Source organism: Solanum tuberosum, unplaced genomic scaffold (assembly GCF_000226075.1).
Source record: "Solanum tuberosum cultivar DM 1-3 516 R44 unplaced genomic scaffold, SolTub_3.0 scf00076, whole genome shotgun sequence".
NCBI lineage: Eukaryota > Viridiplantae > Streptophyta > Magnoliopsida > Solanales > Solanaceae > Solanum > Solanum tuberosum.
Window position 1 is genome coordinate 78,236 of NW_006239000.1, and position 25,088 is coordinate 103,323.

The window sequence follows — 25,088 nt, forward strand, 5'->3', positions numbered from 1 at the left end:
GGGGGGGAGGTTGAGTGGGATAAGAAAAATAAGTTAATTTATTTTAAAAAATAAAATCATTTGGGGATAGTAATATATACTTTAATTTTTAATTTTTAATTTTTAATTAATATTAATAGTTTATTATTTAATTTTTGTCAAAGTGAATATTTTATCGATGTGGAATATCATGTATCAAGGTTTTTTCCAAAAAACTAATAGTGTATTACACGCCACTTAGGTGTGTTTCTCAAACTAATAAGTGATAGTTTAGGTATGAAACTCAAATAAAAAATAGCTCAGGTGTGTTTTTGACACTTATCTCAATTAATAAATGACATAATTGATCCAATATTTTTTTTAAATAAAAAATCAACGGAAAAGGATTATATTTGTCCTTGTACTCTTATAAAAGGGTCATATTTACCCTTCGTTATATTTTTTTGATATATTTGTCCTTACTATCAAACTTTGGGCACATATTTGCCCTTGAACAGTTAAATATCATATCACCACTTTAATTATCTTATATTGACGCCTACATGAATATATTTTTATTATAATTAAAATTTTACTTTCTATTTAGTATTCTATCAGACTCACTAAAATCCGACCCAAATGATGTGAAGACCCATTAACCTTAACTCCAATACATATTCTCTTACATCACTTTATCCATCAAAACATCAATGATACAAAGACAACTCAGATAACAAAATGTTAGCCTCCAATATTAAAAAAGATCAATTTATACTTGAAAAACATTGAGCAATGTGATTGAGGTCTTCACATTTTTGTTCAGTTTTGTACTCTAGATCGCTGGCGGAGCCACGTGCAGTTAAGAGGTGTCGACTGACACCCCTTCGTTGAAAAATTACATTATGTAGTTAGAATAAAAATATTTTTCTATGTATATATATTACATATTGACATTCCTTGGCTTCTACACGATTTTATTTCTTATATTTTGACACCCCTTAGACAAAATTCTAGCTCCGCCACTGCTCTAGATTATTAAGATTGCACAATCTAGTTTTGTACTCTAGATATTGTATTAATAGTGGTTGAACTTCGATGAAGAAATGTCATTGTGGTGAAATTGTGTGAAACCTTACTTCAAAGACTGCTTATTTTTTCGGAAGAAAATTTTGCAAGTACCCAAAACTTGAGATTTTTTAAAAATTTTGTAGGTCGTTTATAAATTCGGTGAAATTTCTTCAGAGGCACCTAAAGAAGAACGATCGTTTATATGCAAATGCCTCAAATTTATCAGACTCCAACTACTATCAGGTATTGCAACTTCTCCTCCTAATCATATTGTAACAAAAGTTTCCGATTGCCGGAGGCTGCCAATTGAAGATAGGATTAAAGTCATTTTCTCCTGAACTTCAATATAAGTACTTCAACATGATCATCTTTTCAAGTTCAGTTGGAAAATCACTACCCACATTTATACGCCCTAAATCCAAAATTCTAAGAAGTTTTGAAATTCTGTTACTCTAAGAAGCCTTCGATCTAAGTTGTCTCTGATGTTTTGATGGGCAAAGTGATGACGTATTGATGGACAAAGTGATGCAAGAGGATGGATATTGAAGTTAGGGTTTATGGGTCTTCACATTGGTTGGGTCGAATTTTACTAAATGGGTCGAATAGAATACAAAATAGAAAGTAAATTTTTTATTATAATAAAAATATATACATGTGGAGCCATGCAGGTGCCACATAGGACAATACAAGTGGTGACATGATACTTAACTAATGTTAAATATGTGCTCAAAGTTGAATGATAAGGACAAATATATAAAAAAAAAAGTATATAAAATAAAGATAAATATGACAATTTTCTAAGAGTATAAGGACAAATATGACCCTTTCCTGAAAAATCAAACCAACATGCCTGCCTTGTGTACATTCCTACCTTGCAATAAAATTTGGCCGGATGACCATTTTAGGTAATAGTTGACAATTAAATTATTTTTGATAAGAAGTTTTTGATTGAATAAACATTTGATATGGTTAAGACTTTTGTTTGACTAGTCAAAGCTAGATCCCCGCAACATTAGATTGGTGTCCAAATCCGGTTTCCTCACGCCTTAGACTCGTGGACCCTGATCCACCTCTTTTTCTGGCTTTTACTTAATAAAAAATAAAATAATAAAAGGAAAAATAAAAACGTAAGTAGCGGGCGTCGAGCTTAGAGGGGGAGATTGGAACACCGACGAAACCCTAGCAACAGAAGCTCTCCCGGTTTGCGGGAGCAAGTTATCGATCGTTGGCTTTCTTCCATCCGCCCCAGAAAAGATGGTCAGTGCTAGCTGTTTGTTCGACTTCTGTTCAGTTTTGATAATTATTGGAGTTCTCCTCCAAGTAATCGAAAGCAGTGCTGCTTTATCATGTCTTTTCATTTGATTTAACTGTGTCCAATTGGGAGTCTCCTTATTTTCTCATTTGCTTAGCAGAATAAGCTAGGAATAGGGCGCCGGGACAAAGTTCAGCAGTTTATGACCATAACTGGGGCAAGGTATCTTTTGAAAATGCTAAGTATCTTGATTCGCTAACTTCTCTGCTCTAATTTCACAGCTGACTTCTGACTCCGTTGCCTACATAAGCTCAACTTCATACTTCATGGTTTCTTTTGTCTAATCAAGGAAATTCATTTATCAATCATATAAACCTGTTAAGGAAGAAAAGGTGATAAGCAAAAACACGTGATTGTAGCTTTACAACTCCATAGACTCTGTTGGAAGCTGGCTTGCAGTGTCTTTTAACACATTTGCTTATAGTTCTTGTAGTTTGTTTGAGTCACAATTCTTACTAGTTCTTGCCACAATTTTTGTGCAATTGAAGATTATCATGTTTGTTTCTGTTTACCTTGCGGAGCAAACAAAAGATACCAAAATCATACAACAAACTTCAGACAACCAACTTTTGTAGATCATATTCCATATTCTATGCTGATAGATTCTGATGTTCAAACTCTATCGTGGAAATTTTAAAAAATTCATTGTTCCGTACATGAGATTCCTACCATCAACTTCCTGCTCTGCTAAATAACACGGCCCAAGATTTATGCTCAAAATTAGGTTCTAATGGCAACATTCCCTATGAGAAATCATGACTTGAGCATCTTCTGGAGGCAGGTCAACTATTGTTGGCTTATCTTAAACAAGATATGTGTCTGGTGTTGTGCTCAAGGAACAAGAGATCTAATGGAATCTCTAGAAAACAGACACCGTGGATACGATAACGTTGTCATCATAGTTGAAGTATCATAGTTGGTTGCAACTCCTGGTTAGTAAACTATTTTTTAGGCTCCTTCATTGTGGTTACTTATACTATGGACCATTGATTGTATTAGATATAATATCGCTGAAACAAATCTTGTTTGTTTCATTTCTGAAACTTTCCAAATGCGAGGGCAACTCATTTAACTCTAAAGATCATGAACCTGTATAAAATCTTGCAAACTTTTGGCACCCAAGTATTTTAGCGATGACATCATTTCAAATGAACATAATGAATCATTTAGATGAAAATTTCCTTTGTTCTCTTAGTGCCCATAGCTGGAAATGTCTCTTATTTTTTTTAATGTTGAAGACATGAGCTTGTAGGCAAATATGACTCAGCTAATAGTCTAGCCACAAAAGTAAGTTAGGTAAGTTATATATGAAACCAGCATCTAGTAATTGCTGGCGGTGTGAAACAGTAACACTCAGAAATCGGTCCTTTCCGACGGTGAAAAGAGCTGATTAAAATGCAAGAGCACACTAAATCTTTGTTTGAACATCAATGTATCTAAGAACTGAATTCAAGTAAAATAAGAGTGCAAGTTCATCACTAATTAACCATTCTCAATACAATCAATCATTTGTGAGGAGTGAGGAATGAGAATTCAACCCTAAGAACTTATGGATATTAACTTTGGGGTCGTTTGGTAATTGGTTAGGAGAAATATTATACATGTATAAGATCTTACATAAGTAGTACTACCATGTTTGGTAGTTGGTTAGGACTATGTTTAAAATTAATCCGGTATTTGGTTTGCAATTTAGAAACATGCATAACTAATACATATGGAAGTTATGAGGAAATTTATGTATAATTTTATGCAGAATAGAAGATGAAATAACTATACATGGAAAACTGAACTTTGCATAACTAATTCCTACATAAAATATTACGGAGTACATAAATTTCCTCATAACTAATTCATGTATAACTAATACATACATTACTAAAGTCAGCTACCAAATGACCCTTAAGTAACAAATTGCAAAAGGATTAACTTTAAGGAATCAATGATGTTTACTAGCTCTATAATGATACATCGTGTTGTCGGGCCAACTCCTGTACTTCGACTAATTCCATGGGGTACAACTACTTTCTACCAGTAAAGGTATCATGTAACTTTTAAATAATCGGGTGTGCGAGCCACCTTGCGCACACCTTAACTAATTCCATGGAATATACCTCCCCCCTCCCACCATCAAAAGGTGCCAAATAACTCTGTCTATCAAGGCTTGGAAAAATAAGAAAAAATCACCTAATGCTTTTCTCTATTGGATTTGAACCTGAGACCTCATGGTTTTCAACCTATATTATCGACCACTTAGGTGCAAGGTATCAGGTAAATAGGTAAATTTGTCCGCCAATACTTGGACTGCCCGGAGGAAATCATTTAGTGTTTTTACAAACCCTAGATATACATTTGGAACGCCAAGAAAGGTTTAGCATCATTTAATTAGTCAACATAAGACAAGATAAAGTTCCTTGATGTTATTCTTTTTTGCCCTGGATTTTATAAGTTACGAATTTCATCCTTCAACTTAGTTCATAAATTTGTGCAATGCCACACTTGAACTTTTCAGCTCATGTTGAAAACCGTACATAGTTTTTAATTAATTTTGAAGTTTAAGAGTTTGATTTGTGTTGGAGTGTCATTTTCCTAATTCTGTCAACTCTAAATATCTAAATTCTGGAAGTGTTTATTCGCCATATGTCCTTGCTCTTGTCACTGGATTCCATGGGGAACATCAAAGTCGTTTATGCTTGAGCAGTTTAAAGGTTTTAATTTCCAAAAGTTATGTGGATTCGGTTGCGATGTTTGTGTAGTACCCGGTGATAACTCTCCATCATCATATTTGTACACAGTGAAAAAATTGCTCTTCAGGCTCTGAAGGTCAGTGATTGGAATCTTGAAGGAGCATTTGATGTATTTTACAGCCAGTCACAAGTCAAGTCATCTGCTGATACAAGGCGGTTGGAGGAGCTTTACAATAGATACAAAGGCAAGCTTAGTATCATACCCATTCCTTAACTAGATACCACTTTTTTGGTTTTGCAATTTATAATTTGCTCTTTTGATATTACGTAGTCGTGATATGCTATATCAAGAACCAAAAGATTTGAGCTATTCTGATTTAACTGTCTTCTTTTATTCAATATTAGTTTTTGCATGTGTACCCGGTCATGTCAATGAGTGAAAATACTCGAAGTCCCATAAATATTATTAAAAATGTGTTTGAGTTACAAAATATTAAGTAAAGGAAAATGTGTTTGAGTTGCAAAATATTAAGTAAAGGAAAATGTGTAAGTTCTTGAAAATAATGAATGATGACCCTGTTTAGCTAGCTCAAAAAAAAGAATATCCTACGGAGAGAAGTCCTTGGATGTCTTATTATTATTATTATTATTAGGGAAAAGGGCCTGAAATACCCCTCAACTTTGCCATTTGGAGCTGATATGCCCCTCGTTATGAAAGTGACTCATATATACCCTTACCGTTATACAAACGGCTCACATATACTCCTACCATTACAAAATGAGCTCACATATACCCTTCATTTAACGGAAGTGAAAAAATTAGTTTTAAATTTATGTTTTTGACTTTCGGTTTCTTAAATAATTTATTTAGGGGTATATATGATTTTTCTAGAAAATTTCAAGGTATATTTTAATTTTTCGGTACATAAATTATTTTTGACTTTTTGATCATTATTTGAGTTTCTTATTCTTATTTTATTTTTCTTTCATTCCTTTGTGTAAAGAAAAAATTTAAAACTATTTTTTTGTGGCTATATTATAATTTTAAACTATTTTTCGGATATATTGTAATTTAATTTTTGTATTTAAAGAAAAAAATTGGGTCATCTATTATAATACAAGAATATTAGCAAAACTTAAATAAATTTGACCATCAAAATAATAAATCTAAATTAGTCATTGAAACAAAAAAAGTTAAAAAACAATAATATATGTTTGAGGAGGATTAAATATACCCATATGGGATTATATTTTTTTAAAGATAATTAAACTAAAATTAATTTTTTCACTTCCGTTAGAGGAAAAGGGTAGATGTGAGCCATTTGTATAACAATAGGTGTATATATGAGCCACTTTTATAACGAGGGGTATATCAGCTCTAAATGACAAAGTTGAGGGGTATGTCAGACCCTTTTCCCTTATTATTATTATTATTATCTTGATATCATGGTTCTGCATCTGCTTTAGAAGCCAGACAAAGTAGCATAACGTGACATGTAACACAACCATGCTTGCTAGTCTCTAGGGGCGTCAAATTCAGCCCAAACTCATGTCCCACCCAAGTTTTAATGGGTTGGCCATGTGCTACGTTATAAATGGGTTATATTTGGGCACAACTCATCTTAACCCATGACAAAAGCTAGCCCAAACTCAATCCATGTAGCAGCCCAAATTCAACCCACCACTTATCAAACTTCAACCCCAATAGTTAGAGCTCAACTCATGACTGTCTAAGATAGTTATGAGTGTTATAGTTCATTCAATTTATGTTTGAATATGATATTCTATCATTCATCTATATTATCTAATTATATTGCAATTAAGATAATTAATATCATGAGTTTCCCTCTAAGAAAGTAACTAATATCAACATCCAATATACGACAATGCTGATATTAATCCAACTCCTCAAAAGTTGAAATTAAATGAATCGACCGCGTTTGTTACATCACTTTACAAGCCATTGTTGAAGCCCACCATTCTCCTGAAGTACATGGATCTGCGTATCACACATAAGTTTCCTTTTGTGGCTGCCAATGGGAGGAGCACAATAGGTTCTTTGTGGTTAAAGAAGGCGAAAAAGGAAGAGGATGTCATCAGTAAAGGTGGACGGGTGCTCCTTGTTGGAAACAATTGGGAAGGGGATATTGAAGAAGCTGTCAGGATGTGCTTGCAATGGAAGGGGAAAGAGGAAGTGGGTGTTGGTTTTTGGGGGTGCTTGGGGCTGAAGAAGGGGGACAAGGAGTTGATGCTCGCGTCAGGAATAAGAGAAGGGCTTGCAGTTGATGTGGATCATCTGGAGAGAGGGAGATGGGGCTTTCGAAGGAGTAGAAATGAGCTTTGGGCAGTGGAGGAGTAGCCTCAGATCCCTCATTTATTTTTGCTGCACCCATATGGTTCTGGGATGTATAGAGAATAATTAGGTGTCTTTTGTAGAGAACCATATTGTTTTGTAGGTTCTTTATTTTTGGTATACTGGAAGTATACAACCACTTTTGGCCTTTTGATTAATATAACTGTTTACCTGATTAAAAAAAAGAAAAGAGAGGAGGGTTTGCACTGAGAAGAAGCGGAGGGGTGTGGGTTAGTGGAAAGTTGAGCAGCAGAGAGGGATTGGGGTTCTTTTTGTTGGGAATGTGTTGCCTTCTATGTGGATTTTGTATATGTTCCCAAGTGTAGAAATTATGTTAAGCGTTTTTAGCCTTGTGACAATCAATCAAATACGTAGATTCTGACCTTCACTAAACAATCTTAAAAACATATTTGGAAAATGGACACTATTTGCTATATATAAAGTTGTATGGTTGTCAACAAAAACAGCTTAGAGTGTTACTGGAAATTTAAAGTAGACTATTTGCATCCACATGCATCTTTTATGACTATCACGGAACATCTGGTTTGTGTTTCACCTTGCATTGCTTACCAATCAACATTTTTTTGATGGACATTCTTTTCTTTGGCAGACCCGTACGCTGACATGATTTTGGCTGATGGGATTAGCCTCCTCTGCAATGACATTCAGGTGGGTTAGTCTAGTTGGTTAATCTAATGAGTCAAGGGCCGAAGCCTCACGCACCACCATTATGGTTGAGCTTTAAATTAAAAAAAAAAGGCCCCTTTTATATTGTTTGTGGTTTCAAGTTGGTTGTATAAATTTTCCATTCAAACTTGCTCTAAATTTTAAGTTGTGTTAACATAATGATGTGTAGTTATACTGCACTTTTAGCTTCTCCTACCTATTTTCTGTTAACTATATTTCTTATTATGTTAGAGTAAATTTTTACTCTTTTGATTTATTGTCAGGTTGATCCTCAAGATATAGTTATGGTATGCACTATTAACTTTACCCTCTTGTCTGCTTTTCTATTTCTATCTCTCTATTCCCCTTTAAGGTTTCATTTTGGAGCGAGAATTTGACTCAAAAGAAGATGTTTATCAGTAGAATTTGTGTGAATAAGTAACTGCACTGAAGAAACTACCAATCCCATTTGACCATATATTTTGAAGTTGAAACTTGAAATTTTGAGCTTTTGAAGTAGTGTTTGGACATGTATTTTGCTTGGAATAAATATTTGAAGACCAGATTTGAAAATCTGATCACATTTCATGGTCGAACAAATAGCTGAAAATAAATTTCCAAAATCTATGGCCAAACTCATAGAGTGGTTACATATGGCTTTTAAATTTCTTGGTGATGCAATTAACCTTGACTTAATCAAACCCGGTACTTGTTCCTGTTTTCGGACGAATTCACAACCAAAAGAATGGCATAAAATTGAAGCCAAACAGCCAATTATGTTTTTTGAATCAAGATGGTTATCTCACTCAAGGGTATGACTTAGTGGTCAATGTAGTGGGTTGAGAACCATGACGTCTCAGGTTCAAATCCCAATAGAGACAAAAACACTAGGTGATTACTTCCCATTTGTCCTAGCTTTGGTGCACAGAGTTACCTAGTACATGTTGTTGGTGGGAGGTGACATGTATCTCGTGAAATTAGCTGGGGTACGTGCAGGCTGTCCCGGACATCACAATTGTAAAAATAAATAAATTAAAATGGCGATTTTTAACTTAACAAACATGCTTTGAATTTCTGTATTGTTATAATTTATGCAAGCATCTTAAAAGTCTGAAAATAATAACAACAACAATAATATTGTAACCCTTTGGGGTGGCCCAGTGGTTTGGGCTTGGGACTTCCATGTTGGAGGTCTCAAGTTCGAAACCCCTTGCCAGCGAAAGCAAGGGGTTTGCTTCTGGGTCGAGCTCGTCGCACCGGGTTTGCCTAGTGCAGGTTACCTCTCCTATGTGGTTTGCGAGCTATTGCATAGGAGCGGGGGTTTTACCCTGTGCGCACCCAAAGGGTAGCGGCTGCGGGTTTCCCTTGTCATAAAAAAAAACAATAATAATTGTAATAATTAAAAAAAAAAAGAAAAAAAAAACTAAAAAAAAGTAATAATAATAATAATAACAAGAATCATCGTAGAATAATTTTCCAGCTTATTCCAAACAAGTACTCCCTCCGTCCCATTTTATGTGAGGTAGTTTGATTCGGCACGGAGTTTAAGAAAGAAAGGAAGACTTTTAAAACTTGTGGTCCATAATGAATGATAGAAATTTGTGTGGCTGTAAATAATTTCATTAAGGGTAAAATAGACATTTTATAGTTAAATTGTTACTTAATATAGAAATGTGTCATTCTTTTTGGAACAGACTAAAAAAGAATGTAAGTCACATAAATTGGGACAGAGGGAATAATTAAAACAGGGAAAAGATAAAGGGAAAAGGGAAAAGACATTTAGGAGTTGCCTAATATTTGATTGACATTAAAGATTGAATTCAACTACAGTTGGTTCTTTCATGGCACATGAAAGCTGCAACCATGTGTGAATTCTCCAAGCAGGAGTTCATTGGTGGATTACAATCTCTCGGGTAAGCCTAGGTTAAGACTTGTTGACTTCTATAGTATTATCTCTTTTACGCTGTCATGTTTGATCTAATGAAGCTGTCTCCTGAATGGCAGAATAGATTCGTTGGAAAAGCTCAGAGAGAAATTGCCATTTATGCGATCAGAGATGAAAGATGAACGTATGTGATGAGATGGAATTTTCTTTATGTTGTCAAAGAAGTTTTTGCCTTGTTTTGATAGTTTCTTATATCAACTCTAAATCTATATACAAGCACTTTGAACGTTTTGATCTTATTTTGTTTAATCAGATGAGAGATTTCTGACTTTTAATTTTTTTATTTTACTTTGTTCAGATAAATTCCGTGAGATTTACAACTTTGCTTTCAGCTGGGCAAAGGAGAAGGTTTGTCTTACTGATCCCTCACCTTCCCGTCGCTAATTCTAAGGCCGTTTGAGTTTTTGCTCGTTTGAGTTAAGAATATTTAGGCTTCCTTTCCTTTCCTTTTTTTTAATCCCTCTTTTGTGCATTCATTTCATTTTGTTAAATACCAGTAATGTTGACAATGGTATCTATGAAACAGCATCAAGTCACTTGTTTAATGACCATTTTGAAGTGTTTTCTTTTCTTTTCAGTTAAAACCAAGATCCAATCTAAGTTTCTCAATTTTGTACCACAGTACTGGAGATATTTAAGCCTGTATACCACTTAGTCTGAATAGCCGTATTCAAAAGCTACTTGGCGTCTTAGCTTGTTCCAAGCATCTTTAGGTATGATTGCTTTTAACTCTTGATGTGGGTTCAGAGGCATAAGAGAATCTTAAACAAATCAAACTACCTTTTTCTAGGGCTGTCACTATTCTCCAATGTTTTGAATTCCAAAGGAAAATTGTTATTAACCACACATGGCTTTAACAGTTGTTTATTTTCTTTTTTCCTTTTTTGGTGAGAAAAGACCCAATATGAGATCTACTTCTTTGGAAACTGCCTTGAAAGTTTTAAATGTTATCAGTGGATGACATGCCAATGCATGCTAGCCCAAGACAAAGCATGGGAGAATAATGACTTTTTGGTAAATGTTAAAGCTTGTGTTTTGCTAATAAACCAAGAAAAAGTATAAAGGTTTGATTACTCAACTAACATTTCCTTGACCTCTTGGATGAATAACTCAAAATTATTAGCAGAATTCAGAAGACAGATATTGATAGTTTTTTTTTAAATGACCATGGTGTCCACGTCAACTTCTGTGCACCTCGACTAATTCCACAGGATACCTGGCACCTCCCTCCAGCAATAGGTGTACCAGTTAACTCTGTCCACCTGAGACCTCATGACTTCCAATCACTTCATTGACCACTAGGCCACACCCTTGAGTGCGATAGTTGCTTTTTTATGTCATCTGAAGTTAGTAATTGGAGCCCTGGATGGATTATCCGTAAATTGTTTCTCCAATATTTTTGGATAGAGAACCTGGATATGTATCTAAGATAAGCAAATGTGCCCCATACCTGTGGTCATTTTAACACCCTCCTGGTTTTGCATTGTGAAGATGTTTACTCTAGTTTAACATATGTTTACCATTCTCAAAAAGAAAAACATATTTCAATCCCGGGTGATGTGATATGCAATGAGGTATATCCTGGTAGATGAGAACTGCAGGGTTAATATATATGAGAAATAGTGTTGCCTGTATGATTTTTTCTCTTTATCTCAATGATGGTAAAGGGGAAAATGGAAAACAAATATTGGTCAGTCAGAGATGTTTACAAAAAATGCTCATGTTTGCAGTCCTTCGCATAAGAAACTGTATAAAGTTAAAACAACTCTGTAACAGATAGCTGAGATGATCAAAACTGCAAAATGAAAAATCTCAAATCCAATTTGCAGCACCTGTTTTTGTGTTCGGCTCTTCTTTGCTTTATATTAGTTCTACCTACTGCTTTCTTCAACCCGGAAGCTCTCAGTATTTAGCCTGATGTCTAAATTATTAAATTGTGGTGTTTTGGGAGGAGAATTTCTGAAGTTTCTCCAGTTTGCTTTTGTAATTGTAAGGGAGTAGGAGTACAGTGTCATTTTTTTAGATGAGAACCTCGTCTTCTTAAATTTCAGGGTCAGAAATCTTTGGCCTTGGACACGGCTATTGGGATGTGGCAATTGCTGTTTGCTGAAAAGGAGTGGCCATTGGTTGAGCATTGGTGTCAGTTTTTGCAGGTAGTTGAAAGGACAGGAAGTGCTGAGTTTTGTTGTTCACTGGATTCTGTTGAAATGCATGTCTCCAAATGATTTCTCTCTTTCCCTTTGTTTCTGCTTCTGTATCTACCTTTGGTCTTTATTACCACAAACTTAATCTGATCTGTTCTTAGTAGTGATCGTCTGCTTAAAGAGGATGCTATAACTCACCTCTACTCCCTACTTTGATCTTCCCCACGTAATTCAGGCAAGGCATAACAAGGCTATTTCACGGGATACTTGGTCTCAGCTCCTGGAATTTGCAAGGGTAAGTCACTCTTCATCTACTTTAGAGTATTAGCTTTTGAACTCACCCACCATACATCCATTATTACCACCTCCCCTTCTTCCATCTCTCGCGGCTGTCTTCATGTTAAAGTTTTACATCAGTATATATTACCTAAGTTGACATTTGTAATTATCAATGCAGAATGTGGACCCTGCATTATCAAATTATGATGCTGAAGGAGCTTGGCCATATCTTATAGATGAATTTGTCGAGTACTTGACTGAAAATAGTATTGTCCAAATTGGTCAAATGAGTGATTGGAGCCAAAAATGCTGATGGTTTGCCCCAGTTGCTACTGTGCTGTGTAATGTTATTGTTTGTTGTTTGAACTGTTTACAGTTTTCATGAACAAATTCATGTACAAAATACGCGAGGAAATGACTACTCTAAATGCAAAATTATTGTTGACTTGATTTGGATTTCTTGGATAAATTGAAGACTTGTACATGCGACGAGCCCCCGGAGAAGTAAAAAATGGAGGAGCCAATGTTATTTCATGACACTTGCCTAACAATGTAAGAATCTCAAGCTAACTTCCATATCCTATTATTTGTCTCTCTGGTGGTTGATCATCCAAAAAAAAAGAAAAGGAGTTGCTAGAGTAACCTGTATCACGAGGTACTTGAACTCAATTGCACTCTGCGATGAAAACCAAAACTCCATAGCCATGTCAAATAAAAGGACTTGTTTGCACTAAATTTTGCAACATCATGTGGCTGTTATTCCTGTATTTCATTTGGTTGCTGCAACCAATGCCATGTGCTCTATGAGGTCCAACACTCGATTACTGCAGAATGAAAAAAAAGGTCCAAAAGAATAAGGCCAAATACATAAACAGATCCCTAAACTTGTTGGGTTTTTCCCTTCAGGTACCTCAACTACGGCATTTTCCTATTGAATCATTGAATCACCCATAATTTATTCCTTTTAAACACCCGTTGGCTAATGTGGAATCAAACGTGATCTCACGTCGTTTGAGTGCGTGAAGATGCTTTAAAGTCGCTGATGTGGATCCTGCACCACCCACCAATGATCTTCTTCCCTCTTTTAACCCTAATTTCTCCTCTTTTGTTTCTCTTCATCATTATTTCTCCTCTTTAGCTCATTAGTCTTCTTTCATTGATTTCTTCTTAATCATCAAGTTCCAATGTCGAAGTTATCTTCTTCATCGATTTCTTCTTCTTCAACTGCAAATGTGCTATCGGGTTCACTCTCCTAAAACGCATGAAAACAATTAGAAATAATATTTTTTCTTTTTCTTTCCAACTTGTATAGCTAAATTAATAAATAATAATAATTAATATAAAAAAATAAAAAAGAAGAAGGAAGGAATGTCTTTCTCATCTTCCTCTGCAACTATTCCATTTCTCTTTACACACCCCACCCCCTCCACCTCTCCCTCACCCTCTTTAATTTGTCTACTGCTTTTTCATTCTATTTATTTTATTTTATGTAGATCAGATTAAAGTCTCAAATATTTTGGTGAAGCTCTATTGTTTCCGATGAAAATAATATTCCGGCGAATTGGGGGGAAATGAGGGGCTTTCGTTTTAATTAGGTTTGAGGATTGAATATATGGCGCTGATGTGTAATTGGGTTGAAGTATGATTGGTTGGAATTTCCACGTGGGGAAGGTTGATCTCACGCGCACAATCACCAAAAAATATTTGTTGAAGTTTGGTTCCACTTTTTTTTGTTGAAGTTTGGTTCCGCATCAGCCAACGGTGTTTAAAAGGAACAAATTATGGGTGGTTCAATGATTCAATAGGAAAATAGCATAGTTGAGGTACCTGAGGGGAAAAACCCAACAAGTTTAGGGATCTGTTTATGTATTTGGCCAAAGAATAAATAATGTTCATGATTATGTGATACTACAAGATTACGATAAGTGTCTCTGCTTTTTATATTTCCAACTAAATGTTTGTTATGTTGGAATTGCTTTAATAGATGAATTTTATTGCCCAACTGCAGATAACAATTGCATTGTCAACTTGTTTAAGTGTAGATATTGGTATGTTGGTTGTTAGATAAAATTAACCAGGGAACGCTATTTCAAAGTGTGATTGAGAATATAATGTGCAAATGTAGCTCAAAATCAGAGCAGGGAGTGTATGTGCTCTGCTAGGCGCTAGCAAATGTTAAATTTTTTTATTGAGAGAAGCAAATACATACACAGCTCTCCTGTATTAATAAAAAAATTAGTAAACAGTAGAGCTAGGGATCAGGATGTCCAATCAACAGTCTTCACGTACTGCCTACACTTTTTCCTTATTAAATTAAATCCTTAACAATACCAAACTCCTCATCATGAACCACCAAACAAACAAATGCAAGCAAACCTAGTGATGCCAATTATAAAGCCAAACCTAAATTAATTGGCAAGACCCCCCCATACATACATATATATATATATATCTATCTATCTATCCATGAAGAAGGTTGTAATCTCAGCTCCAGTACCAGCTGATGCGCTTATGCATGCATGTTTGTGGTCGTCAAGGGTAGAAATACCACCTTCCACTGATGATAAAATATCAATTATTTTACTAAATATAATATAGTTAGAAGAGATATTCATTCACAATATGTATTTACTCACATATATAGTCAGATGCATAATTGATTTCATTGAGGAAAACATTTGATTAATATATACTTGGATGACTGCCAACAAATTAAAGTCATAAGTTATTATTTTATGTACATATTTTTTATTGTAGCATGATTGATATCATTAATAGAGTTAAATAAGTTTATTTTTGAGTTTTTTAACCTAGCACATAAATAAGAAGAAAATAGATTATTGTGTTTTTCTGAATGTGCTACGTTACCTTTTCTATTCTTTAACTTTATATATACACATCTAGATAGATTTTTAGAATTTGATTAAAAAAATAATAAATATATCAAGATAAATAAAAATATCACCAACAATAACCCAAATAATAAACATCCTCCATTCAAATGGTTAGTCAACAGATTTAATTACATCTTACATATATGTATTTCTCGGGTTAAATTTTATCATAAGTTTTGCAAAAAATAATTTCATATATGCACATATACAAACACTTTGTGAGGACAACTTTATGAGAAGAAAACAGAAAAATTAATATAAGAAAATAAAATTTAAATCTTTAATTTGTGGGTGTGACATCTTCTCTCTTTCCTTTTTTATAAGTTTAAAATAAAATAAAATATTTCAAATCCAACAAATTTACATATGTACAGTTTAGGCACATTTAAACAACGTTTCCTAAACACGTGTAAGCAAGTGGAATATATATATATGTGAGAGTCCGTCTAATTAACTAACTAACTAACTAACTTAGATGACCCGACCCGAGACCTCTTTTCCTACGTACATAGAGGGAAGAGGGAAGAGGGAAGAGGGAAAAAGCAAATTCTCATTGTCATTGATCGGAGGCAAAGAGGCTCTCCTCTCTTCCTCCGATCCTCATCTGGTACTCTACCTTTCTCTCTTCTTTTTTCATTGAAACCCATTTATTAATATTTTTCATTCTTACTTGCAGATTTGTTTCAAAAATATAATTAATGGCTTCGGTTAGCTTCAAATACTGGGATGATTGTGTCGATCCTCTTGATCTGGAAGCTATGTGGCTCGATCCAGAAGTTAGAGCCGAATGGCTTAACGCCGGAGAAACTAAGGGATCAAAAGTCCACCTCTCACGTGATCCTGATGGTCAGCCTTATCTAACACAAACAGAAATGAAGGTTGTTTACACAAAACTATTCTTGTCTCCTCTCTTGCCTGCAAAACCTATTTTAATTTTGACAATTATATATTATTCCTCCAGGCAGTAGCAGGTATTATTGTCCGAAGGCATTTTCTTTCGCAGATTGATTCTTCGGTATGTATTTAATTCTTCAAACTATTGTTCTGTTCAATTGGAGGGGATAGCGAGTCACTACATACATTCCCTATTTTCAAGGGGTTATGATAGTTTAAATGTGGATGAGATAAATTGACGAGCCATCTAAACATAACATCAAACTCTCATCATTTAGTACATCAGACCTTTTTAATCATCAACAACCGAAACACTCCCAGTTTTTTTTCCTTCCAATTTCCTCTTCAACTGAATCCTTATTGCTTTTTGGTAAATTTTGATCTTGGAGCTGAAACTTAATTCATGTTAACTTGTGGATGCCCTTGTTTTCTCCTCAAACTTGAATGTCACTACTTCTTGTTCACCGCATGGAGTTCTGAAACATATATATTTGATGGAGAGTTTTGGGTGTATGCTATGTTGCTAATTTTCTACCATTACACGCTTTGCACAAGTTGCATTCCTTGGAGTCCAAGTCTGAACTTTTTACAAGTACATGATTTTCTTCACTAGGACCTTTCTTTGTCTCAACCTGCAATTATTGTTAGGTTGCTCAGTCAGAGGATGAATCAATTGAGTTTAGAAATTATCAACATTTTCTCCGTACTTCTCCTATGAGTGTCCTTCCCATATTTTCAGGATATGCTTTGCGCTATTGCTGAGCTTGAAAGTGACCGGCAGCTTCTTGCAACACGGTACAATAAAAAGTCAAAAGAGATTACTATGGGAATTATGCAGATTTTGCCAAAAACCGCAGACTGGTTGGTGAGGTATTTGATTTTCTTTTCTCTTCTTGAGATTCTGGGGAATTATGCAGATGTTACCAAAAACTGTGGACATGTCTTCTTTTTCTTTTTTGATTGAAATAAGCTTAAGTTACAATTTGTTTCAGTGATTTGGGTTACCGAACATATGAGGTGACAATGGATTCAAAATTTCTTTACAAGCCCTTTGTAAATGTATATCTTGGAGCTGCATATCTTAAGTGGTTATCAAATTATGAACAAAAGTAAGTTCATATGGTTATTTGTTCTTGTAGTGCTAAGGAATCCTAAAGATCTTGTACCCAAATGCCTAACTGTGGAGCTTTATGAGCAGAGAGAGAAGTGAAGAGTTCACAGTGAGAGCTTACAAGGGTGGTACTAAGAAGGCAACTCACAAGTCCACGTTACCATTTTGGAGAAGTTATCTCTCCGTCAAAGAGACCCTACCATCAAGGTAGTTGTTCACATGCCATGATATCATTTCAGTTTGATCATTATTTTTTCTGAGTTAAAATGGAATCAAGGACAGGAGAGTGCACCATTGTGGTACTGTATGGTTTAATGTAGTGGGCTTTATATCATATAAGTAAGTTGTTATGCAGAAGAATGCTGCCATAGGTATATACCTTTTCTGAGAAAAACAATTATGGTCTTTATCATCTATTGACATTCTGTAATTTTATTGCTTGTGGTTAATACTAAAAGAATTGAATATACTATTTACAGAAGTTTCTCAGTGAACTAATTTCTTGAGTTCAGTCAGCTCTAGTATTGTCCACAACTCTCTAAATATGATACCAAATGACCCTACATGATGCCAACTTAGCACTTCAATGCACAAAATAGTATAATCTCATCTGATACTCAGGTACCACTTTAAACATATTTTCTTCCAGAGAGAAATCAAGGTCTACTAGAGTTCATAAACCTCCCTATTAGAAGAACATCAGGTCTTACCAGACCAGAGGAAGGCATAGTTTGAGGAAGTGGCCTGATCAAAATCTTCATTGCTGGACTAATTTGGAAGAATACTGTAAAGTCTTGTGAGTATTTCAAATGGAGGTCCTTGTATATTGTGACATCCTGATGAGTCTTACACAGAGACTTGATCTTCAATTCGGAAGATATAAAGAATCTGTTGTACAAATCAAATAAGGTTGGGTTAGAGTCAAGTGGAAATGAAGCTTAGATTTGTTGTAATCTCATATGAACAGTCTGCTTATCATGTCTAGCTTCTGATAACGTGGTATTCCAGAGAGTGCTATTTGCAAGGATATGATGGGAGCATCTCTCTAGTCTCAAGCCTTCATGAGCCATCTCTAGAGTTTGATTACCTGTCAATCCTTGATGACGATGCAATCTTGGTAAAAGGGGCTGCCTGTGACACCATCTTATGCGTGAGAAATTTACGAATCTTTCATCAGTTTTCTTGATTGATAACACTGATGATCACCATTTTTGTCATAGTAAGCAGCAGGGAAAGTCATGCTCATGGTCAAAAGGGTCATCTGAAAACTAGTGACAAAGTGAAGGCATACTCTTATTAGGCTCCTTAGGTTCATGAGAAGGCTAAATACTACTTTAGGGTAGTCATACTCTTATTAGGCATCTTAGGTTCATGAGAAGGTTAAATACTAGTGTAGGGTAGGCATACTCTTATTACGCACCTTAGGTTTATGAGAAGGTTAAGTACTACTGTAGGTATATGATTGTGTTATTATGCAAGATGACTATCTGTTGGAATGTATGCGTTCACTTATTAGTCAAGGACCAGGTCCCTTGACTCAGCAAGAACAGTAACTAAAAGTAAGCGTCCACTTGTTTCGATGGGACCAGGTCCTCAGCACAGTTACAATAACAGACAGTAAAATAAGTGCTGAAAGTAAAGTGTGAACAAATAACTTTACGTGGAAACCTCCTTGCTCAAGGGAGTAAAACCACGACCTGGCCTGCCAGGAATTTTCAAACTTCTTTCACTAATCTTCTTCAAGCAAAAGCAAAAGCAAGTTTACAAACTGAGATTAGCCTGCTAATCCCAACTCTAAGCAATACCTCCTATTACTTAGATGAGCCAGAGCAGATACCACACTGCCCACTAAGCTACCTAACTCTAGATAACTTAGACTTCAACAAAGCAATGCATCCATTGCCCACTATACTAACCCTCACTAATTAATATAGACTTTAACCGTAAAACACAAAGTTAACTCTAACAATGTTCTTACAAAGACTCAAACAACACTTTGAAACATTTCTAACAAGAGTGAAACGAATCCTACAAGTTAAGCTCAATACAAACAATCAATAACAACAGCAGGTACGGAAAGCACTTCTTCTGTTGATCAGGTCCTTGCTGTCTGTGTTCTTGTGCTTGAGTTCTTCCTTGAAGATGGCTTTCTTCTTTTTAGCTTGTGAGTTTTTGCTTGCCAAATCTTGAGTTTGTGTATTTTGGAAAGAGATGATATAAATCAACACAAACTCGTTGAAACACTCTTATTGGCTGAAGGCCTGCTGTTTAGAAAAGCTGTGCACCTACCACATCAGAGGTGGCAGCTTTTCTGACAGATGTCTTGTCACCTTTTCACGTCGCAGTCTTGCCGGGACCAGGTCCCTTGCAAACTTCTTTTTGGGTTCTTGAAAAGGCTTGTTGGCTGACTTCCTTCTTAGGATGAATGAATTTAATATGGTGTTTGTCATGTAGAGAATATCAACCATAAAAAGTTATTACCCGTTGGACAAACACCCTCGTCCATTCTGATTGGTGTAGTGCGCTGACGCCTCACCAACTTCTGACACGACAACTTTACAGTTGTACCCCATTATAGATCTGGATGAGAGAACTCTGCCTGGGACCAGGTCCCTGCATTTGTGAGACACTGAAACATACAATCTCGTCCGCTCTTCCTATTGGTGTAGGACATTGCACTTTTCACCTACCACCTGACATGACAACTTTACAGCTGTACTCCATTTGTATCTGGACGAGAGCACTCTGCCAGGGACCAGGTCCTTGCATTTGTGAGGATCATCAAAACACCTAGAATATAACATTTTCCCCTTTTTGATGATTGCACACAAATATTCCTCATACTAAGTTTATTCATTCATTTCCCTGTCAGCAGTCCCAATAACAAGGATCTGGTTCCTTGTTAGATCGATAAGTTTGTTAAATCATCAAAACTTCATATCAACTTTGAACTAATATCTCATATCAGCTTCGAACTAACACTATCTTCTTGACAATTTACATGAACTGAGTAGATGCTTTTGATTTGTCCATACTGCCATTTGTTAATAAGTAAATGGATTATGTATTGTTCCTAATATATGCTATACTACAATTGACTTTTGTAGGAAAATCTTTGACGTCAATACTTTGCCCCCTACAGCATCTGCTACTGGAATTCCTGAAAAGAAAGGTTGTGTGAGCATAACTAATAAAACATTCATTTTCTCTCTCTCTCTCTCTATATATATATATATGTGTGTGTGTGTGTGTTTTCTTGCAAAGCGTGTATAACCATTTATGTGAGAATGTACAGTATGATAGCTTAAATGTTGTGGGAAGGGCGTGAAGCCTGATTACATTCTCTCTATCACTTCATTCAGTGCCTTAAGCATGTGAAAAATTAGTATATTTTTCCAATTCAGTGTATGTCAATCTTTTAATGGCTATAGAGACTTAAAGAGAAGAAAATTAGCATATTTGTCATGCAACACTTTGTATGCTTGGACATTCTACAACTATATAGAATAATAAAAAATTAGCATGGTCATCATGCGACACTTATGTACAAATATTTTATGTTATCTGAAAGATAGTTGATCATTGATGTTAAGAAATAGTTAGCATCACTTATATGTGATGGGAAGGGCATGAAGCTTGATTACATTCTCTATATCAGTTCATTCAGTGCCTTAAGACATGAAGTGAATTTTTCAGGTATTCTTTTGAGTTTATTTCATGGATAGATTAGAGTGAGATCTCTAATTTGTGTGCTCTATAAACACACTTTAATTATGGTGAGATTTTTCCTCCTCCCCCTTTAACGTAGGCATAACTAGATGAACCATGTAACTTTCCGTGTTTCTACTTCTCTTCATGTATTATTGTATTTTGACTATCATTCTATGATCAAAAGTATTGCTTGATCCTCCACAATGTAGTAAATTGTTTCGAAACCTAGAGGCACTTTGTCCATATAGAGGTTTGGTACACACTTATTTGTACATTTTTATTGTGTCTCCATAAGTTCAGAATGTTGACACTGAATACGGTGTGATTATGTGAGTTCTCTTGTATGCCCTAGCATGGGGGTTCTGGTAGATCATGGATGTGAGTCAAGTTCACCTGTATCCGTAGCCACTTGTGAGTTCGCAATGCGTTCTCCTATGTACCTAATCATTTGTAGGGTTACAATGGATGGAAAGTGAGATCTTAACCTTGTTGAAATTTCTTAGTCGATGTTATCCAAGGTGGAGTACTCTATTGTGTTAGAAAATTCAAATCAAGGTGGGGATTTGTCAGAGAAATATGTATAATTTGTTCTATTAGCATTTGGTTAGTTGCTTGGTTGCAACTTTGAGAAAGTTTACAATTTGATAGACCTTTGAGTAAGATGATGATAATCTGAAGTTAGTTTGCGACTTGATTTCAATGTCAATATCTCACACCCAAGTGATCAAGTTGACAATTCAAACTGGTGAAGGAATCACCTATAGATAGCCACCCTTTCCTCATTGTTAGCCATGGGATTAACAACAACAACAGCGTACCCAGTGTAGTACCACAAACGGGGTCTGGGGAGGGTAGAATGTATGCAGACCTTACTCTTACCTTTGTTAGCCATGATATTCAAAAGTAAAAAAATGTAAATGAGTGATGGGGAGAGTTCTCTTGTAATATGAGGAGTTGAGAGAGTTTTAAGTAGACTTCATGAGGAATATTAAAGAAGTGTTAGGATAAACTTGTACATTCCTTGTCTACTCTTTTCTTTCCAGTATTTTGCTTTTGATTATTTTTTAATATTCTATTTTACGCGTCACAACAATTAGGAATTGAGAATCTATATCTTTAGATCAGAGAATGGTCTAGCTGTTGGACGAAATTCATTACATAGCTAGTTAGTATATTAAGTGGGATCTATAGTTCCGTATATATTTTGGTTAGAGTGAATTACTCTGCATATCTTTTGGTTAATGTGAAATTCATCCTCCGTGACCTGGGTGATACTAGTATAATTGGCCGTAGCGTATAACACTGTGTCTCAAATTCTGTAACTATTATTATGATATTTTGTCTGTCCTGTGTCAACCAAAAGTACCACTCAATCGTTTCTGCAGGGTAACAATCTCTTATATATATATATTTTTCATTTGGTGAAGGTCCAGTAAATACAACTTGGGACTCTAGAACTTCCGCAGAAGACATGGAAGAAATGTGGAATCATCCCTATGTGAGCAAGGAGTGGAGCAAAACAGGGGAGAAAAGAGGCCATGTACGGTTTTCTCATGATACTGAAAAGAGACCATATCTTTCTCGGGTAGAACTGAGGGTAAGAATGCACGGTCAGTATGTGTAGAACTGTAAAATCTAGTAAGAGTTGTTGGATGCTTCCAGTCTCGGAGATTATGCCATTTGCTTCAATTGTTAAAACTAGCTGTGTTTTCCAGCTTAAACTATCCATACTAATTGCAGCTTGTAAACTCCATTTTACTTCTAATTTGAGTGTTTTCATTTTGGGAACTTGTCTGCCTGTTACATCTGTTGAAGGGTTAACGTATAACTTTTGAGTTTTGATGGAAACAGGTTCCTTAACTTAACTCATTACTAGAGTTGTTTGGATATTAATTTTCTGCAAGTTCTTAATTTCTAAATTATCCGAATTTCTGACATACCCATCTTGTTGCAGGCAGTTGCAGAAGTAATTGTTTCAAAATACTTTAGCACAAGAGGACTGAAACCTGTAAGTGGGTACATCTCTTTTGAGCAAGAAGCTACTGAAGTGATTACAGTTAAAAACGATACAATGTTATTTTTCGTAAAAGCTCTGCAGAGAATGAAGAGATATCTACGAACGTAAAAGAGAGCGGTTAAGCTCAATTTTGGACAATTAAACAGGAAAAATTGGATGTGAAACTGTAATCACCTTTATAACTCTAGAGAGATTTGTTGATAGAAAGAAATTTCAAATTTCATGCCACACCTGGCGATTTTAGTATATCGTATTTGTTAGTTTACAATCTAAAGGAATTATTTTTTCGACCATCTAAAAGGATTGCTAGAAGAATGCTTGTGGTTGTTCTTCCTCTTCCACCACTTGGTATAAAGAGGAAGCGTAATGAGGATATTTCCTTGTTATTGCAGACTGTCCTGTGTGCTGTTGCTGAGATCGTGACCATGCGTTTTGTTGAGGGAATTGGACAGCGTACTGGATTAATGGGAATTGACTATCCCACGGCTCGCTGGCTTTACAAGTATGTGACCAATACCTTCCTGTAATAAAATGCCATTTTGGTTTGGTCTGGTGTAGTTTACTTTGCATTTTCTTAATTCTTTAGCAATATGGTCTCACTTTGGCCAAGTTTCACTAATTTTAAACTTGCAAAATCTATTCGGTCAGAGTTGCTTAACTGAATTGACAGTTGAAGTAAGAGTTTTAGTACTAATGCGTCTTCCAAACGTGAAAACTAGGGACTTGGGATACAAGACTTACAAAGTGGAGTCAGTTGAGGATCTTACAAAGCCATTTGTTTCCATGTACTTTGGCGCAGCCTATGTGGCTTGGCTATCAGAGTACGAGGGAAGGTAAGTCCTCTCTCACTGAATTGGAACTATGGATTACCACTAATATATAATTGATCGATTTGATTACTTTTACTGTTAGAGAAAGGAGTCTCCAGTTTCTTGTCCAGGCTTATCTTGCTGGACCCCAGAATGTGAACCTGCAGGAGACTGGTCCTATGTGGCTTAGATTTGAGGAAGCACTGAGCCGTTATGAAGATTTAAAAAAGTAGGCATTCATTAGTTATAACACTATTTCTGACTGACTGACCAAATGTCTGATGAAGGTGGTTTGTATTTTCAGGGAAGCAGCAGGTAGTTGTAATATTTTGTGAGCTCCAACTATTTCACCAAATCCTTGAATGGTTGCGTAAAAATATAGAAAGTAAATATTTGCAACAGCACCACCACTCCAATGTACAATATTCCATCCAGTCTTACATTGTTATGTAAATTTTCCTTCTATGTATTTATTTGTACCGCTCTAAAATATAATTTCATTTACTATTATGCTCAGAAAATGAGATTCAATTGATTTACCTACTGTATGTTCAAATAGAGCTTTTGCTTTATATATATAGTATAATACTGTAATAAATAAAAAGAAGGTCTAGAGACATTTTAAAAATTACCTTTTAAGTCATGGGTTGAAATATTTTATCTTCTCAATTCTCTTATACTATATAACTAGTGAAATTGTCCGTGCTATGCGCGGTATATATAAATTTATTTAATTGATAAAAAATTGCAATAAAAATATAAATGTAAGATATACATATGTAAAATATAAAAATCTTAAGAGGCGTATGGAACTCTCAGGAGTCATTCCTAAGCTGAAAGCAAAGACTTGCTCTGCATTACCTTCACACAATATTCAACTTCAACAACCTTACATGCAATTGCAATATTAATATCTTTATTTTCTCTTCTACATTAAGCTTCCTGTATAACCTTGTACAATACGTATGTAATATATTTTCTAAATACAATCATGCCTTCGTTATTTTCACATCAATAGAAATTTTGTCCGTGCCTTGCACCGGAACTCACCCCCTAGTTTACATATTAAGAGACACATTTGGTCTCAAAAGAATTTTAGAGAATTTTAGTGATTTTTTAGTCCAAGAGATGGCAATCTTAAAAATCAAAAAGTAGCAATTAGGGGAAGATTACAAATGGAAGAAAGAATTACATGTCATGTTTAAATAAAATCATAAAAACTAATATCATATAAATCTATACT

General features: G+C 35.2%; 2 protein-coding genes across 4 annotated transcripts; both read left to right on the plus strand.

Annotated features, from left to right (window-relative positions):
- The first annotated feature begins 2,075 nt into the window (after nucleotides 1-2,075).
- On the plus strand, nucleotides 2,076-12,859 carry LOC102603827 (DCN1-like protein 1). Of its 2 annotated transcripts, none has more exons than XM_006345961.1 (11): nucleotides 2,076-2,283; nucleotides 2,439-2,500; nucleotides 5,131-5,267; nucleotides 7,986-8,044; nucleotides 8,326-8,349; nucleotides 9,872-9,954; nucleotides 10,046-10,110; nucleotides 10,285-10,334; nucleotides 12,038-12,139; nucleotides 12,366-12,425; nucleotides 12,588-12,859. In XM_006345961.1, exons 1-11 carry the CDS (start codon nucleotides 2,281-2,283, stop codon nucleotides 12,720-12,722), a joined length of 780 nt encoding a protein of 259 aa, XP_006346023.1. In that variant the 5' UTR covers nucleotides 2,076-2,280; the 3' UTR covers nucleotides 12,723-12,859. The 2 variants fall into 2 exon arrangements, with proteins under 2 accessions (XP_006346023.1, XP_006346022.1); XM_006345960.2 differs by having other exon boundaries at nucleotides 2,130-2,283; nucleotides 2,436-2,500.
- Nucleotides 12,860-15,803: 2,944 nt separating this feature from the next.
- Nucleotides 15,804-24,384, plus strand: LOC102604381 (uncharacterized). 2 transcript variants are annotated; one of them, XM_015308128.1, is made up of 13 exons: nucleotides 15,804-15,910; nucleotides 15,980-16,181; nucleotides 16,265-16,318; nucleotides 16,937-17,067; nucleotides 17,190-17,306; nucleotides 17,396-17,515; nucleotides 20,416-20,480; nucleotides 22,447-22,616; nucleotides 22,974-23,027; nucleotides 23,429-23,538; nucleotides 23,756-23,869; nucleotides 23,949-24,074; nucleotides 24,150-24,384. In XM_015308128.1, the coding sequence occupies exons 2-13, from the start codon at nucleotides 16,002-16,004 to the stop codon at nucleotides 24,178-24,180; spliced, it is 1,272 nt and encodes a 423-aa protein (XP_015163614.1). In that variant the 5' UTR covers nucleotides 15,804-15,910; nucleotides 15,980-16,001; the 3' UTR covers nucleotides 24,181-24,384. The 2 variants fall into 2 exon arrangements, with proteins under 2 accessions (XP_015163614.1, XP_006346024.1); XM_006345962.2 differs by having other exon boundaries at nucleotides 16,265-16,314; nucleotides 16,936-17,067.
- Nucleotides 24,385-25,088: the final 704 nt, after the last annotated feature.

Excerpts from the sequence above, each read along its gene's own strand:
- LOC102603827 (XM_006345960.2), top strand. Across the intron at positions 10,111-10,284 it reads ATCAGAGATGAAAGATGAAC|ATAAATTCCGTGAGATTTAC; the intron begins GTATGTGATGAG and ends TACTTTGTTCAG. Across the intron at positions 12,426-12,587 it reads AGCTCCTGGAATTTGCAAGG|AATGTGGACCCTGCATTATC; the intron begins GTAAGTCACTCT and ends TTATCAATGCAG.
- LOC102604381 (XM_015308128.1), top strand. The coding sequence starts at position 16,002 with ATGGCTTCGGTTAGCTTCAAATACTGGGATGATTGTGTCGATCCTCTT. Across the intron at positions 17,307-17,395 it reads TTATCAAATTATGAACAAAA|AGAGAGAAGTGAAGAGTTCA; the intron begins GTAAGTTCATAT and ends CTTTATGAGCAG. Across the intron at positions 23,028-23,428 it reads GCACAAGAGGACTGAAACCT|ACTGTCCTGTGTGCTGTTGC; the intron begins GTAAGTGGGTAC and ends TTGTTATTGCAG.